Source organism: Trichomycterus rosablanca, chromosome 16 (genome assembly GCF_030014385.1).
Source record: "Trichomycterus rosablanca isolate fTriRos1 chromosome 16, fTriRos1.hap1, whole genome shotgun sequence".
Classification (NCBI taxonomy): domain Eukaryota; kingdom Metazoa; phylum Chordata; class Actinopteri; order Siluriformes; family Trichomycteridae; genus Trichomycterus; species Trichomycterus rosablanca.
This window is the reverse complement of record NC_086003.1, coordinates 1,046,205-1,062,865: the sequence shown is the minus strand read 5'-3', so window position 1 is coordinate 1,062,865 and position 16,661 is coordinate 1,046,205. Positions and strand designations below refer to the sequence as shown.

At 49.1% G+C, this 16,661-nt stretch overlaps 1 protein-coding gene across 1 annotated transcript in view; it reads left to right on the top strand.

Moving 5' to 3' along the window:
- The window catches only part of LOC134330813 (probable E3 ubiquitin-protein ligase HERC1), a 63,279-nt gene extending 47,232 nt beyond the window's left edge, over positions 1-16,047 (top strand). Inside the window, exons 61-81 of the mRNA XM_063012077.1 lie at positions 2,185-2,316; positions 2,753-2,854; positions 3,640-3,813; positions 4,688-4,969; positions 5,489-5,554; positions 7,817-7,942; positions 8,086-8,224; positions 8,317-8,498; positions 8,574-8,729; positions 8,821-8,943; positions 9,390-9,492; positions 9,612-9,781; positions 9,934-10,072; positions 10,186-10,352; positions 12,297-12,466; positions 12,549-12,714; positions 12,855-12,931; positions 13,020-13,272; positions 14,257-14,409; positions 14,484-14,789; positions 15,327-16,047. Of these exons, the coding sequence (XP_062868147.1) occupies positions 2,185-2,316; positions 2,753-2,854; positions 3,640-3,813; positions 4,688-4,969; positions 5,489-5,554; positions 7,817-7,942; positions 8,086-8,224; positions 8,317-8,498; positions 8,574-8,729; positions 8,821-8,943; positions 9,390-9,492; positions 9,612-9,781; positions 9,934-10,072; positions 10,186-10,352; positions 12,297-12,466; positions 12,549-12,714; positions 12,855-12,931; positions 13,020-13,272; positions 14,257-14,409; positions 14,484-14,789; positions 15,327-15,512 (3,372 nt within the window). The 3' untranslated portion in view covers positions 15,513-16,047. The remainder of the gene's footprint in view (positions 1-2,184; positions 2,317-2,752; positions 2,855-3,639; positions 3,814-4,687; positions 4,970-5,488; positions 5,555-7,816; positions 7,943-8,085; positions 8,225-8,316; positions 8,499-8,573; positions 8,730-8,820; positions 8,944-9,389; positions 9,493-9,611; positions 9,782-9,933; positions 10,073-10,185; positions 10,353-12,296; positions 12,467-12,548; positions 12,715-12,854; positions 12,932-13,019; positions 13,273-14,256; positions 14,410-14,483; positions 14,790-15,326) is intronic.
- Positions 16,048-16,661: the final 614 nt, after the last annotated feature.

The window sequence follows — 16,661 nt, the reverse complement described above, 5'->3', positions numbered from 1 at the left end:
GGGTTTGGAATGGTGTTTTGGAATAGTGTTGGGATTATGGTTTTAGAGTTTGGGATGGTATCGGGTTTTGGGATGGTATTGGGGTGGGGTTATGGTGTTGGGGTTTGGAATGGTGTTGGTGTTTGGAATGGTGTTGGGATTATGGTTTTAGAGTTTGGGATGGTATCTGGTTTTGGAATGGTATTGGGGTGGGGTTATGGTGTTGGGGTTTGGGATGGTGTTGGGTTGGGATTATGGGTTTAGATTTAGGAATGGTGTTGGGATTTGGAATGGTGTTGTGTTGGGATTATGGTGTTGGATTAGAAATGGTGTTTGGAATGGTGTTGGGGTGGGGTTATGGTTTTGAAGTTTGGAATGGTATTGGGGTTTGGAATGGTGTTGGAGTTTGGGATGGTGTTGGGTTGGGGTAATGGTTTTAAGGTTTAAGAATGGTGTTGGGTTTTCGGATGGTGTTGGGGTTTAGGATGGTGTTGGGATTAGAAATTGTGTTGGGGTTTAGGATGATTTTGGGGTTTAGGATGGTGTTGGGGTTTAGGATGATTTTGGGGTTTAGGATGGTGTTGGGGTTTAGGATGATTTTGGGGTTTAGGATGGTGTTGGGGTTTAGGATGGTGTTGGGGTTTAGGATGATGTTGGGGTTTAGGATGGTGTTGGGGTTTAAGATGGTGTTGGGGTTTAGGATGATTTTGGGGTTTAGGATGGTGTTGGGGTTTAGGATGGTGTTGGGGTTTAGGATGATTTTGGGGTTTAGGATGGTGTTGGGGTTTAGGATGATTTTGGGGTTTAGGATGGTGTTGGGGTTTAGGATGGTGTTGGGGTTTAGGATGATGTTGGGGTTTAGGATGGTGTTGGGGTTTAGGATGGTGTTGGGGTTTAGGATGATGTTGGGGTTTAGGATGGTGTTGGGGTTTAGGATGATTTTGGGGTTTAGGATGGTGTTGGGGTTTAGGATGATTTTGGGGTTTAGGATGGTGTTGGGGTTTAGGATGGTGTTGGGGTTTAGGATGATGTTGGGGTTTAGGATGATTTTGGGGTTTAGGATGGTGTTGGGGTTTAGGATGGTGTTGGGGTTTAGGATGATGTTGGGGTTTAGGATGATGTTGGGGTTTAGGATGGTGTTGGGGTTTAGGATGGTGTTGGGGTTTAGGATGATGTTGGGGTTTAGGATGATTTTGGGGTTTAGGATGGTGTTGGGGTTTAGGATGGTGTTGGGGTTTAGGATGATGTTGGGGTTTAGGATGGTGTTGGGGTTTAGGATGATTTTGGGGTTTAGGATGGTGTTGGGGTTTAGGATGATTTTGGGGTTTAGGATGGTGTTGGGGTTTAGGATGGTGTTGGGGTTTAGGATGATGTTGGGGTTTAGGATGATTTTGGGGTTTAGGATGGTGTTGGGGTTTAGGATGATGTTGGGGTTTAGGATGATGTTGGGGTTTAGGATGGTGTTGGGGTTTAGGATGGTGTTGGGGTTTAGGATGATGTTGGGGTTTAGGATGATGTTGGGGTTTAGGATGGTGTTGGGGTTTAGGATGGTGTTGGGGTTTAGGATGGTGTTGGGGTTTAGGATGGTGTTGGGGTTTAGGATGATGTTGGGGTTTAGGATGGTGTTGGGGTTTAGGATGATGTTGGGGTTTAGGATGGTGTTGGGGTTTAGGATGATTTTGGGGTTTAGGATGGTGTTGGGGTTTAGGATGGTGTTGGGGTTTAGGATGGTGTTGGGGTTTAGGATGATGTTGGGGTTTAGGATGATTTTGGGGTTTAGGATGGTGTTGGGGTTTAGGATGGTGTTGGGGTTTAGGATGATGTTGGGGTTTAGGATGGTGTTGGGGTTTAGGATGGTGTTGGGGTTTAGGATGGTGTTGGGGTTTAGGATGATGTTGGGGTTTAGGATGATTTTGGGGTTTAGGATGGTGTTGGGGTTTAGGATGGTGTTGGGGTTTAGGATGATGTTGGGGTTTAGGATGGTGTTGGGGTTTAGGATGATTTTGGGGTTTAGGATGGTGTTGGGGTTTAGGATGGTGTTGGGATTAGAAATTGTGTTGGGGTTTGAAATTGTGTTGGGTTGGGCTTGTGGTGAGAATTGAAGTTGGCGTCTCACTGACGGTGTGTTGTTGTGTGTTGTGTTGTTGTGTGTTGTGTGTTGTTGTGTGTTGTGTGCTGTGTGTTGTGTGTTGTGTGTTGTTACAGCGCGGCAGTGCTAAGTGTGTGTTCAGACTGAGTGGACACATCACGGCTATAAAGACGTTGTCCTTCTGTCCCACCGGACTCGCTCTGATCTCCGGGGGAATCGGAGGCCTCCTCAATATCTGGTCACTCAGAGTGGGTCACTCTTCTCTTACTGTCATTAAACCCTGCATACGGCATTCGGCCAAAAAGTATGTGGACACCTGACCATGAGCGTTTTTGTTCCTTGTGGCTCTACTCTTCTCTGGAAAGGCTTTCCACAAATTTAGTGTCTGTGGGAATTTGTGCCCATACATTAAAAGAGCCCTCCAATTTATCCTAGAGGTGTCCAATGGGGTTGAGGCCTGTAACAAAAACAGGGTCTTCCCCAAACTGCTGCCTCTGGTGTCCACATAGTTTTGGTCAATGTACGTTTATGTTGTTAGATTATATTATTGAACTGTAATTTTTTCTATAAAAATACAATATTTATTGCTACAGATATTGTTCAAATGTCGAATAACCTTTCTTACCCATAATGCATTGCAGTGAAATATCAGTGTTTGACTCTTTGCTCCCCTCTGTTGTTTAGGATGGTTCAGTCCTGCAGACTGTGGTGACTGGACTGGGCTCAGTGGTCTCAACCACCTGGATCCCACACGTGGGTGTCGTGGTCTGTTCCGGGAGATCAAAGGTAATAATTATTATTATAATAATTTCACCATTATTATTATAACTTAATATCAGAGCTGAGCAGAATGAAGGAGCGACGCTACAGCCGCCGCACACTGGTACAGTTCAGCTAATGTTCAGCTTGGGTTCAGGAATGGGATTGGTGTTTGGCTTGGGGTGGTGATATGGTTAGAGTTAGGGTTGGGTTAGTGTCAGAATTAGGGATGGGATTGCTGTTTGGATTGGGGTTGGGTTACGGGTTGGGGTTGTTTTTGGGATTAGGGATGGGAGGGGACATTATGATGAGGGTTTGGGTTGGGGTATAAAGTTTGGGTGTTGGAATTAAGGATGGGATTGATGTTGAAGTGGGGTTCGGGTAATGATGTGTGTTAGTGTTTGGGTTGGGGTTTTAAATTTGGGTTTGAGTTTGGATTAGGGATGGGATTGCTGTTTGGATTGGGGTTGGGTTGGGGTTATTTTTGGGAATAGGGATGGGATTGATGGTTGGGTTGAGGGGACATTATGATAAGGGTTTGGGTTGGGGTTGTGTTTGGGGTTATGGTGAGAGTTATGATGGGGGTTAGCATTAGGGTTGGGGTTTAGTTGGGATTAGGGTTGGGATTTAAGGTTTGGGTGTTGTAATTAGGGACGGGAGTGATGTTAGGATTGGGGTGATGGTGTGGGATAGCGTTAGGTTTGGAGTGTAGTTGGGATTAGGGATGGGATTGATGTTGAGGTTGGGTTATGGTTGGGTTTCTTTGGTTTCCTGACTGCATAACGGTTCCCTTACTCGCCCACCCCCTCCAGGACGCCCTGCTGATCCGCTGCAGTCCGGACTGGATCTCTCAGAACCACGTCCTGGCGTCGTGCCGCACCGTCCTCCGTTACCAGGGGATCCGGGGACTGAGCCGGGCCCCCTGCATGGCCGTCTTCCTGGAGCGGCTTCCACTCCTGCTGCAGGAGCAGTACGCTTACGAGAAGGTGACTGATCACTCAGATCGACCGTGTAGCTCCGGGGTGCGAGGAGGGGCGTGGGTGGGGGGGGGTCAGGCGAGAGGGCTTATTCAGCAGTTCTGAGAAGAGGGACGGTTTCGGTACATGAGCTGCCTTTGATCAAACGAGCGAGGAAACGGCTACAGGCCATTTAATTTTTTTCGGGTGCCGCCTGCCGTCTGATGTTCTGTGTAGATCGTTTATTGATCCCAGAGGGAAATTCGGGAATTTTTTGACCTCCGAAGACGTAAAGGCACAGCGCCAAATACACTACATGGGCAAAAGTATTGGGACACCTGGTCTAATTATTGATTCTATGCATTTCAGCCACAACAGTCACTAACAGGTGTAATATAAAGGTGATATTACAGTTATTAAGCTTCCAGCTCCTTTACAAACTGCATGGAACAGTGGTCTTTCGCCAAGGTTGCATCAAGGTCAAGAGAAAAACCAAAACTGTCCACAGATGATGAAATCTAATCCAAAAACCACTAAAACAAATCCATCCACAGTCATGCAGGCTTTTGTTTGCTGATTTTTGCTCAGAAGGCTCCAATCCCTTGGCCGTATAAAGCTCGCTTGACAGTAAACAGTGTCACGTGTTCCAGCAGCTCGAGCATGTTCATTTGTGGTCCCTTTTTTACACCTGATCAGTTAATTAATAATATAATTAATAATAGTGAATTAAATTAGCAAACGATCCAATTAAATGCAAGTAAAGCCGAAGCTTTCCACACCGTCATCATCTAGGTCGCCGTCTCTATATTTCTGACCCGGCGCATTTTCAGGAGACAGGTATGGTATGTGTTCGCATCCCTCAGTGCGGTCGCCGTATTGATCGCGGACCCCCGTGTCTCCTCAGGGTCACGTGATGGCCGGAGATCAGCTGGTACACAGCACCTTCCTGCAGAGCCTGGCCTCCCTCGCCGTGGGTCTGAACCTGGACCAGCTGCTGAGCCGCGAGCCCGTCCCGCCCCACCACGACTCCCCCGCCGCCTCGGGGCGCTCCGAGTGGACCTGGCTCCTCACCTTCTCGGTCACGGTGAAGAGCGCCGAGGCCTTGGCTCGCTCCAGCGCCTTCCCCGAGAGCTTCGCCGTTCCTGAGCTCCAGCAGTACGGCGCCGCCGAGACCTCCAGGGCGCTGGTGAGTAACGTACATACACCCCCCCTCCCTCCCCCAGACACACACACATCCTATATCTTCCTCATATAACAACAGCAGCTATGTGGCCAAAAGTATGTGGACGCTGATGTGAGATTTGGCACTGGTAGGTGAAAAGAAGTGGCACGAATTTCAGAAAGGGCGAACCACTGATCACCACGGCTAATTATATACATCAGGTCTTGTATAAAGTCTATAACATAGGCAACAGTTTGGGGAAGGCCCTTTCCTCCCCCAGCATGACTGTACACCTATTTTGGAAAGCCTCCCTGGACGAGCGGTGTCTGTTAAAGCTGCAAATGCTCTGTCTTAATGCCCATGGTTTTGAAATTGAAACAAGCTCATAGTCGGGTGTCCACATACTATTGGCTGTCTGTTGTGCAGTTGGTGACAAGTTTTGTGTTTCAATAACCTGAGAGCGCACACACACACACACACACACACACACACACACTTCAGTAAACTGTCTGTCTGACCCCGCCCGGTGTTTCTGATTTGCAGGACAACAGTAAGTGGAGCTTCATGATGGATGAGCAGCTCATGTCGTGGGCCACCAGCAGACCCGAGGTATTCGAGTGTGTGTGTGTGTGTGTGTGTGTGTGTGTGTGTGTGTGTGTGTGTGTGTGTGTGGCGGTCTATATAATTCATCACTGTCGACGAGAGCCCAGGGAAGCATGTTCTCATCCAAGGCCGTTACAGTAGCAGCTCTCCATCACTTAGCGCTCAGAGTCAGAGACGTGAAGCTGTCCCACTTACTGAAGATCAGACGCCGTTTTACCTCCTTTACTCTCCGAGCAGAATGCAGAGATCAGGTGGACGGTCTGTACAGGCTCCACTCTGGGTTCTGTCATGGAAAAATGTGGTACCAGCGAACTGGATTGAAGAAGACAGACGGCAGTATGTTAGCTGAAGAACAAAGAACAGAACTGTGGGCCTCCCTTCATACTGCTCTAGTCCAGAGATGTTCACAAGTCACAAAATATGAGTCCGAGTCAAGTCACGAGTCTTTAGCCTAGAGTCCGCGTCAAGTCACGAGTCTTTAGGCTAGAGTCCGGGTCAAGTCACGAGTCTTTAGGCTAGAGTCTGGGTCAAGTCACGAGTCTTTAGCCTAGAGTCCGGGTCAAGTCACGAGTCTTTAGGCTAGAGTCTGGGTCAAGTCACGAGTCTTTAGGCTAGAGTCTGGGTCAAGTCACGAGTCTTTAGCCTAGAGTCCGGGTCAAGTTACGAGTCTTTAGGCTAGAGTCTGGGTCAAGTCACGAGTCTTTAGGCTAGAGTCTGGGTCAAGTAACGAGTCTTTAGCCTAGAGTCCGGGTCAAGTCACGAGTCTTTAGCCTAGAGTCTGGGTCAAGTCACGAGTCTTTAGGCTAGAGTCTGGGTCAAGTCACGAGTCTTTAGGCTAGAGTCCGGGTCAAGTCACGAGTCTTTAGGCTAGAGTCCGGGTCAAGTCACAAGTCTTTAGGCTAGAGTCCGAGTCAAGTCACGAGTCTTTAGGCTAGAGTCCGAGTCAAGTCACGAGTCTTTAGGCTAGAGTCCGAGTCAAGTCACGAGTCTTTAGGCTAGAGTCCGGGTCAAGTCACGAGTCTTTAGGCTAGAGTCCGAATCAAGTCATGAGTCAATATAATCTACACAAAACATATATTGTAAATGTAGCGTAGAAATAAAGAAATAATCTGTAAGTTCAGATGAAAACAACAACAGATTAGCGAGTGTATTTAGCCGTTTTACTTCGTGTCTTTACTTTCCTCCTCATTGTGTAAATGAATGTAATTTCTGTAACAAGAAGGTTCCAGTTAAAAGCTTCCACTGATACGTTTTGTTTTCATTACAGAACAAAAGCGCTCGATAAATCACGGCACAGCGGCCAAAATCCCAAACACAACAGAAACCATCATAACCGCTGCTTACCTTAGCTTCTGTTCTTCCAGATGCTATTACATTTATAAGCGTGCGTCCCATTAGGAACAGAATCCGTTATTTTGTAAATGTGCTTATAATTAAAAACCTCCAAACTTTTCCCGGTCGTGAAGTAAAACAGGAAGTCGTTAGAAAGCCGATCGAGCGTTTCATTACCGCGTCATCTGTGTGACGCAAACCGAATAAATGCAAATAACAGCATTTCTTACTCACAATTACAATCAGAAGCTCTGATCGGTTCAGAAAGCGTCTTTCAACCATTAGCACCGATTCTGTAGGAGCGTTCCATTCACATGATCTGTTCCTGTGAAGTGCACTACGTAGGGTACTCCAATATTTTAAGATCACTACGCCGGAAGCTGGCTGGAACATTTACACATTGCGTGCGTTGTGGGTTAAGACGGCCGGAGCGTTATTAGAGAGCAGAATATTTATAATAACAATAATAATTAATTAATGATCTGCTAACAACATCCTGCATCAGCTTAATGACAGACAAGCAGCATAATATTAATATTCAGTTATACTTGGTTAAATAACGAACCTTTTTATAACAGCTACTAGTTTAGCATCGTGATAATCTTATAGTCGGTCTCTGACAGGCTTGAAATACGACGATCGGCTCTACTGAGTTCCTCAAATCACCAGAATCAAATCGATCTGCCGCCTGAGCCCCAGTAAATCTTGAATCTAGAGTCTTGGCCGCCCAGAAGCCTGTCTGCGGTTTGTCTCTGTCTGTGGGCGCTCACCACAGCCGCCTGTGACACTCCATCAACCTGACGTCTTATAGATCCCTTACACACACCGCTGGTACCAAACAGGCACTGCCATGCACATTTTTGAGGCGTGGTTCTGATGTTTTGACTGAACCGTGTGTATGTATTTATATTATTTGTATATATTTTGTGTATGCAGGACTGGCAGCAGGGTGGAAAGAGCGACGTGTACCTTTGGGGTAACGGGCGACACGGGCAGCTCGCCGAGGCTGGCACCAACGTCTCCGTGCCCACCCTCGCTCCATCACTTTGTCAGACGCAGCAGGTACGAGTCAAAAACACACTCTCAGACATAGCCCATCATGTCTGTGTAGACGCCGGACTGGCCGATAGCTCCTCTGAGATTCGGACCTGCGGTACTTGGTTACTGAGTGTGTTTGAGCCAACTGCTAAGATTTGTGTGTGTAGGTGGTGTGTGGGCAGAACTGCACGTTCCTGGTTCAGTCCAGCGGTGCCGTGTTGGCGGTCGGCGAGGGCAGCTACGGTCGACTGGGGCAGGGCAACTCTGATGACCTGTACACACCAACACTCATCTCGGCACTGCAGGGTAGCACACACACACACACACACACACACACACATTTACATAAGTGCTCAACACACCTACTGACCAATCGGTGACTCGGCTCTGTCGTTTAGGCTACGTAGTCACTCAGCTGGTGACGTCTTACGGTTCGGACGGGCACTCGCTGGCGCTGACGGAGACCGGCGAGGTGTTCAGCTGGGGCGACGGAGATTACGGCAAACTGGGCCACGGCAACACGGAGAGGCAGAGGCGACCCAAACAGGTCGAGGCCCTGCAGGGGGAGGAGGTGGTACAGGTGAGATGGTGCCAGTTGTGGTGGGTATAGGTGCCTATACAGCGGTATAACTCAAGGTTTTTCACCCCTGTGAAGCTGGCGTGCGGTTTTAAACACTCGGCCGTGATCACAGCCGACGGAAAGCTCTTCACCTTCGGCAGCGGCGATTCGGGACGTCTGGGTCAGCGCTCAACCTCCAATAAGATGCTCCCGGAGAGGGTCACCGCACTGGAGGGCTTTCGCATCGGACAGGCAAGACGAGACCCCGTGACCTTGTTTTTGGTGTTCGATGCTTTCGAAAAGGTTTGGGACGTGACCCATTTCTCTCCGCCTCCGTGCTCAGGTGTCCTGTGGTATAAATCACACTCTGGCTCTGTCGTCGGACGGGATGACTCTCTGGGCGTTCGGTGACGGGGATTACGGAAAACTCGGGACTGGACCCTGTACGGTCAAGTGCTACCCCCAGGTACCGTTCATGATCTCATACTACCCAGAATCCTCAGCGGTTATTTTGTTCATGCTCAGAATGAATCAGGGTTCATCCTGGTCAGGGCCGCGATGGGTAAGGCTCTGCGTAGAAGCACCCTGGCAGAAGCGCCCATTCATTGCAGGGCTGCCCACTCGCCAGTTCTTCCACGCACTCTGGTCTGGGGCCATCTAGAAGTACATAACCCAGGTGCAAATCCACCTTTTGCATGGTTTTGGGAGGTCAGAGGTGCCAACAGTGGTTGCTGTAGGATTATTTATGGCTATGCAGCGGTATAACTAAAGGTTCTCCTCCCCTCTGAAGCTGGTATCCGGTTTTAAATCTAGAATGGTTTTAATCCTAACTAGGAAAAGTCTTGGTTTGACTGGTCTTGATCTCAGACAGTCCTGACTAGAACACTAGAACTGACTCTGGTTGTTTTGCAGAAAGTGGAGACCCTCTGTAATAAGGGCATAAAGAAGGTCGGCTGTGGAACCCACTTTTCGGTGGTGCTGGCCAAAGACGGGCGCGTGTACACGTTCGGTCAAGGTACGTCCAAGAGGAACGACGATCGTACCAATTAGAAATACTGTGATCGTCGAGGTTCAAGCCCTTATTTACACCGAAGCCAAAAGTCGGCTTTAATCTTTCGCTCTTTATGCTTTCAGAGCGGCTGATTGGGCTCCCTGAGTCCATGCTGAAGAACCATAACCGTCCTCAGGTAGTCCCTACGCTGGACGGAGTGTTCATCCAGGACATCGCTGTGGGGTGTGAACACGTGCTTGCTCTCTCAATCACTGGAGATGTGTACGCCTGGGGCTGCAACTGTGAGGCTCAGGTACGCACGCACACACACACACACACACACACACACACACACACACACACACACACACACGCGTCTGGCAGATTACTGCACTGGATTGTGATTTATTTATATATTTTTTATCCATCAGTAAGTGAAGTTCTGTTTATCCCTCATCTGTACAGCTGGGTCTTGGTCACTCGAATCCAGTGAAGGAACCCACACTGGTCACGGCACTGCAGGGCAAAAACATCAGACAGATCTCAGCCGGACGGTGCCACAGCGCCGCCTGGACAACACCACCCTTATCGTACCGTAACTCAGGTACACACAGACACAATTTACTTTTATTAATCCAGTTATATTTCCACACACACACACACACACACACACACACACACACTCGTGTACACTTCCTCTCATGTGTGTGTGTGCAGGTTCGGCAGGGCTGCAGTTGGGTTTACCCCAGAGCGTTCCTCCTCAGTACACACTGCTGAAGGAGCGCACCGCCCAGGAGCTCAGCGCCCGTCTGCGCGTCCTCTACCACTTCTCTGACCTCATGTACAGGTCCTGGAGGCTCCTCAACCTCCATCCTCGCCACCAGGTGTGAGACGCCAAATACACGAGAATACACACGCCGAATACATGCAGAACACATGCCAAATACATGCCTAACACATGCCAAATACACACCATACACACGCCGAATACATGCAGAACACATGCCAAATACACACCAATCACATACCAAACACACACCATACACACGCCGAATACATGCAGAACACATGCCAAATACATGCCTAACACATGCCAAATACACACCAAACACACACCGAATAAACATGCCAAATACACGCCAAATACACAAATACACACACCAAATACAAATGCTAAATACACACTTGATACACACGCCAAACACACGCCGAATACATGCAGAACACATGCCAAACACACACCAAACACACACCGAATAAACATGCCAAATACTCACCAAATACATGCCAAATACACGCTTAATACACATGCCAGATAGACACCTAACACACGCCATACACACAGCAAATACATGTCCAAACTCACGCCAAATACATACCAAATACTCATGCCAAACACACGCCAAATACATACCAAATACACACGCCAAACACACACCTAATACACATGCCAAATACATGCCAAATACACACTAAATACACACCAATCACATACCAAACACACGCCAAATACACGCTGAATACATGACAACTACATGCCTAACACACGCCAAATACATACCAAATACACACGCCAAACACACACCTAATACACATGCCAAATACATGCCAAATACACACTAAATACACACCAATCACATACCAAACACACGCCAAATACACGCTGAATACATGACAACTACATGCCTAACACATGCTAAATACACACCAAACACACACCGAATAAACATGCCAAATACTCACCAAATACATGCCAAATACACGCTTAATACACACGCCAAACACACGCCAGATAGACACCTAACACACGCCATACACACAGCAAATACATGTCCAAACTCACGCCAAATACACACTAAATACACACCAATCACATACCAAACACATGCCGAATACACGCTGAATACATGACAACTACATGCCTAACACATGCCAAATACACACCAAACACACACCGAATACACACCAAACACACGCCAAATACACAAATACACACACCAAATACAAATGCTAAATACACACTTGATACACACGCCAAACACACGCCGAATACATGCAGAACACATGCCAAACACACACCAAATACACACCAATCACATACCAAACACATGCCGAATACACGCTGAATACATGACAACTACATGCCTAACACATGCCAAATACACACCAAACACACGCCAAATAAACATGCCAAATACTCACCAAATACACGCCAAATACACAAATACACACACCAAATACAAATGCTAAATACACACTTGATACACACGCCAAGCACATGCCAGATAGACACCTAACACACGCCATACACACAGCAAATACATGCCAAATACTCATGCCAAACACACGCCAAATACACGGCAAATACACACGCCAAATACACAAATACACACACCAAATACACAAATACACACGCCAAATACACAAATACACACGCCAAATACACGGCAAATACACACGCCAAATACACAAATACACACACCAAATACACAAATACACACGCCAAATACACGGCAAATACACACGCCAAATACGCGGCAAATACACACGCCAAACACACGCCTAATACACATGCCAGATAGACACCTTACACGTCATACACACGGCACATACACGTCCGAACACACAAGCCAAACACACACCAAATACACATTAATAACACACCAAATACACCCCACATACATGCCAAATACACACCACATACATGCCAAATACACGCCACATTTATGGCAAACCCACATCAAATACACACCAATCACATGCCAAACATTGTAAATGATTGATCCGTTCCCACTAACCCTGCTGCTCTCTGTCCGGCCCACGTCCAGACCCCCGCGTCCCGCTACAGCTCGGGCACCGCGGCCATCGTGCAGGGATACATCCGAGGCGTCCTGTCCCCAAAAGTCAACACCCTGCCCTTGGTGCGCTCCATCGGCCGCACCATGACCCAGGGCAAGACGTACGGGCCGCAGATCACCGTCAAGAGGATCTCCACCAGGTGAGCGCTCCTCACCCCGCGGGTCCTGCAGCCCCCGCCGACCCGAAATCTGTTTTCATACGCTCTCATGTGTCTTCCACAGGGGGCGCTCCAGCAAACCCATCTTCGTGCAGATAGCGAAGCAGGTGGTGAACGTGAACCCGTCCGAGCTGCGCTTACCCTCCAGAGCCTGGAAGGTCAAGCTGGTCGGGGAGGGAGCCGACGACGCCGGCGGGGTGTTCGACGACACCGTCACCGAGATGTGCCAGGTCACATGCAATTAATAATCTATAATAATAATCTGTAATGAATTACAGGGCACCCACTGACCCACCGCCACCCTGATCAGGATAAAGCATGGATTCCATCTTACATATATATATTTATACATTATATACGTCTCTTTTAGGAGTTGCAGTCTGGTGTGGTGGATCTGCTCGTCCGGACACCCAACAGCACTGCAGATGTGGGATCTAATACAGACAGGTATGCTACACACACACACACACACACACACACACACACACACACCGTGTCCCTGAGTCTCTGACTGGCCGTCTTCATGCCGTTCCAGGTTCCTCCTGAACCCGGCGGCCGTCTCCGACGAGCACATGGTCCAGTTCCGGTTCCTGGGCATCCTGATGGCCGTGGCCGTCCGCACCAAGAAGCCGCTGGACCTGCACCTGGCGCCGTGGGTGTGGAAGCAGCTGTGCTCCATCCCCCTGGGCGGAGCCGACCTGGAGGAGGTGGATCTGCTCACACATCGCTCGCTGCAGGACATCCTGAACCCTGACCACAGCAGCATCACCGAGGAGAACTTCACCGTGGTGAGGAGATCACCTGATTTGTGTTTAGATGATGAGGACGGAGGGTAAGGGACTGGCGCAGTGGGCCAATGCTAAATCCTGGCTCTGCACAGCTGCCAGTGTTGAACCCTGGAGCGAAACCCTCAGCGGTCAAACCTTCGGCTCGTTAAAGGTCACTCAGATGCTTGAATTGATGGTGCCAGGTTATAAAGCTTTATTTTTAGGACAGTTTTGCACATTTCTGGAATTTTAAAGCAAAATAATTTGCTGCTTCATGATGAAAAACTAAATATATTTTCGTACCCTCAAAATAATATATTTGATTATATTTGCAGGTTGGTGAAGGTCAGTTAATGCTTTATGATATTTTTAATAGACTACAGGGCGTTCGTGTGGCACAGCGGTCAATTACGCTAGTCTGAGCTAGCTGTCGGCCAGGCACACATGTTTGGCTATGTCTGAAAGGGGGGGATGACCAAAGCTGTGCGATGGATTGGTGTCCTGTCCAGGGTGTTCCTTCCTCGCGCCAAGTTTCCCAGTGGAACTGGACCCGCCACAACCTAGACCAGCCGCAGCCCAGCCAAGATATCAGAAGGTTCCTGTCTGATATACAGAGGAACTCTTGTGTGAATTGTTTATGATCTAACATCATTATAAAGAGGAGGAAATATTATAGTTCTGCTCATTATATCCTGGTCAGGGTCGTGGTGGGTGCATTTTCCCTTGAATCGCTGGCTGTGATGCAGCAACACACCAGACAGGTCATCAGTCTATCATGGGGTCAGTTACACTTAATCAGTCAGTTTTATACGCTAACCCACTACCGCTGGGATCCAGGGTTCGAATCCCCACCTACATACAGACATGAATGGCTGTGCCTGAGGAGGATAGGATGCACTGAGCCCTGTCATTCCGGGGAAACCTGACCCACCACGTCCCTGACCAGGATTAAACAGTGGTAAAAGATGGAAATGTAATATAATACCCCTGCCCTCCTGTGTGTAGATGATGGCCCTGGATTCGTTCGTGGCTCACAGCGCCAACGGTAAGTTGGTCCCGGTGGTCCCGGGCGGGCACAACGTCCCTCTGACCTTCTGGAACCGGACGGAGTACGTGGAGCGGGCGCTGGAGTACCGACTGCACGAGATGGACAGACAGGTGATGCAGTTTATTATGATTATTATTTAATAGTTGGTGTTTTACCGCGCTCTGAAGACTGGGGCGTGTTTCAGGTGGCAGCGGTGAGGGAGGGCATGTCCTCCATCATCCCCGTCCCGCTGCTCTCCCTGCTGACGGCGCGGCAGCTGGAGCAGCTGGTGTGCGGCCTGCCCGAGGTCTCGGTGGAGATGCTGAGGAAGGTGGTGCGCTACCGCGACGTCAGCGAGGACCACCAGCTGATCGGCTGGTTCTGGCAGAGCCTGGAGGAGTTCACCAACGACGAGCGGGTACTGTTCCTGCGCTTCGTCTCCGGCCGCTCCAGGCTGCCATCCAACCCCGCCGACATCACGCAGAAGTTTCAGGTCATCAAAGTGGACCGGGTGAGAGGGGCTGCCTAGTTCAGGGACTAGTTACTTACTTTAAACCTAGTTTAGGGACTAGTTTAGGGACTAGTTTGGGTTTCTGCACTTGGATTACACCTAGTTTAGAGACTAGTGTGGGTTTCTGGACTTGGATTAAACCTGGTTTAGGGACTAGTTTGGGTTCCGAGTGGGTTTCTGGACTTGATTTAAACCTAGGGACTAGTGTGCTGGCTGGAGATGGTCGATCACGTACGCTGTACTGCTCTCCGTGAGCTCCCGTCTCTAGCGGGTGAAAAGAAGCGGCTGGTGAAGCTTCAACTGGGGGGAAAAAAGGGGAGAAAACAGGGAGAACAAAATTCCAAAAGGGGGTAAATCAGGTATCCTAAACTATTTAGACATAGGGTGAGGGGGTTGAAATTATGGACTCGATTTGGGAATTAAGGGGGAGGGGGTGTCTAGGTAGAGATTTGGGGTGTGGGGGGGGGTTCTTATGATGTCCTGTTATGATCAGGACGGTTGTTGATATCTTCTGTCGGTCTCTTTTTGCCCCCATAGCCGGTGAACGGCCTCCCCACGGCGCAGACGTGCTTCTTCCAGCTCCGCCTCCCCCCCTACACCGGCCAGGCGGTGCTGGCCGAGCGCCTGCGCTACTCCATCCACAACTGCCCCTCCATCGACATGGACAACTACATGCTGTCCCGCAACGCCGAGCCGGCCGACGCCTCCGACACCGAGTACTGACCCGGCCGTTCGGACCCGCGGATACGGTCATATACTTCATACACTTCATAAGGTTTCGTTATGGGTACAGACGCCCCCATCGAAGGGACTGGAAGGGATAATAAAGGAAACATTGGTACATTAAAGACAAGAGACGCTTCTGAATCAGGTTGGCATCGTGTGATAACCTGGGCACCACCTGATGACAGCGCTGGCGAGGGCTCCTCCTGAATGTATTTCTCGATGCACTCTGTGTCGGACTGTTTTAGGTTTATTTCTTTTTCGTGAACGGTGTGCTGTGGTACCCCCCTCGCTCCCCCCCGCAGGAGGACGAGGCGCGTGGGCGCCCCCCGGTGCCCGGCTGTAGGTGGAGTGTGTTTGAACTGTGAGTTTTCGGGTGTCGCGCTAAATTATTCTGCTTATTTATTTCCCGTGACGAGGATACGGGCAGACCGCGCCCGCTAGGGACGGAGGGGGGCGCGTGTTTGCCCCTCAGATGCCCTGTTCCTAAATATATTTAAACCCCCGACTGAAAATAATAAAGCGTTTTCGCTTCCTCTCGTCTGTGCTGTGATGTTTGCGTGTGCTCGTGTTCAGATTTAGGTGCAAATATAAAAAATTTAACCTTTAAATGATTAATAATAGCTGCAATAGACCAAATATCCCTTAATCTCATGATTTAGTCATATCCAGTTCCCAATTTTGATCAAGAAGAGCCAAATCCCCACACTCTTCTCTGAAATGCGCCCAATCTGCAGCCTCTGTTCCTACACAGATCCGTCTGGCGTATGGAGAGCCACTGCGCCCAGAGTTTCCCGTCTGAGCCAGACCCACCCCGACCCTGACCAGGAGGACGACAAAAATGACCAGTTGATGAACGTGAATGAAATGAATGAATGATTATGATACAATGCTGGACTGGTCACTAAAGGTCACTGGTTCAGACCCTACAGCTGCCAGGTTGCCACTGTTGGACTCTTGAGCAAGGTCATTGCAAGGTCAAAATAAGCTACAATTGCTTGGGTCGTGGGCAGCACTGTCACAGCAAGAAGGTCCTGGGTTCGGTCCAGAGTGTTACTGTGTGCCTTGCGCCCACTGAAAAGCTGGGGGGGGGGGGGGGTTGTGTGGTGTTGGCTCACCTTCTCTGAGATCATGAGCTCGTGCTGTTGA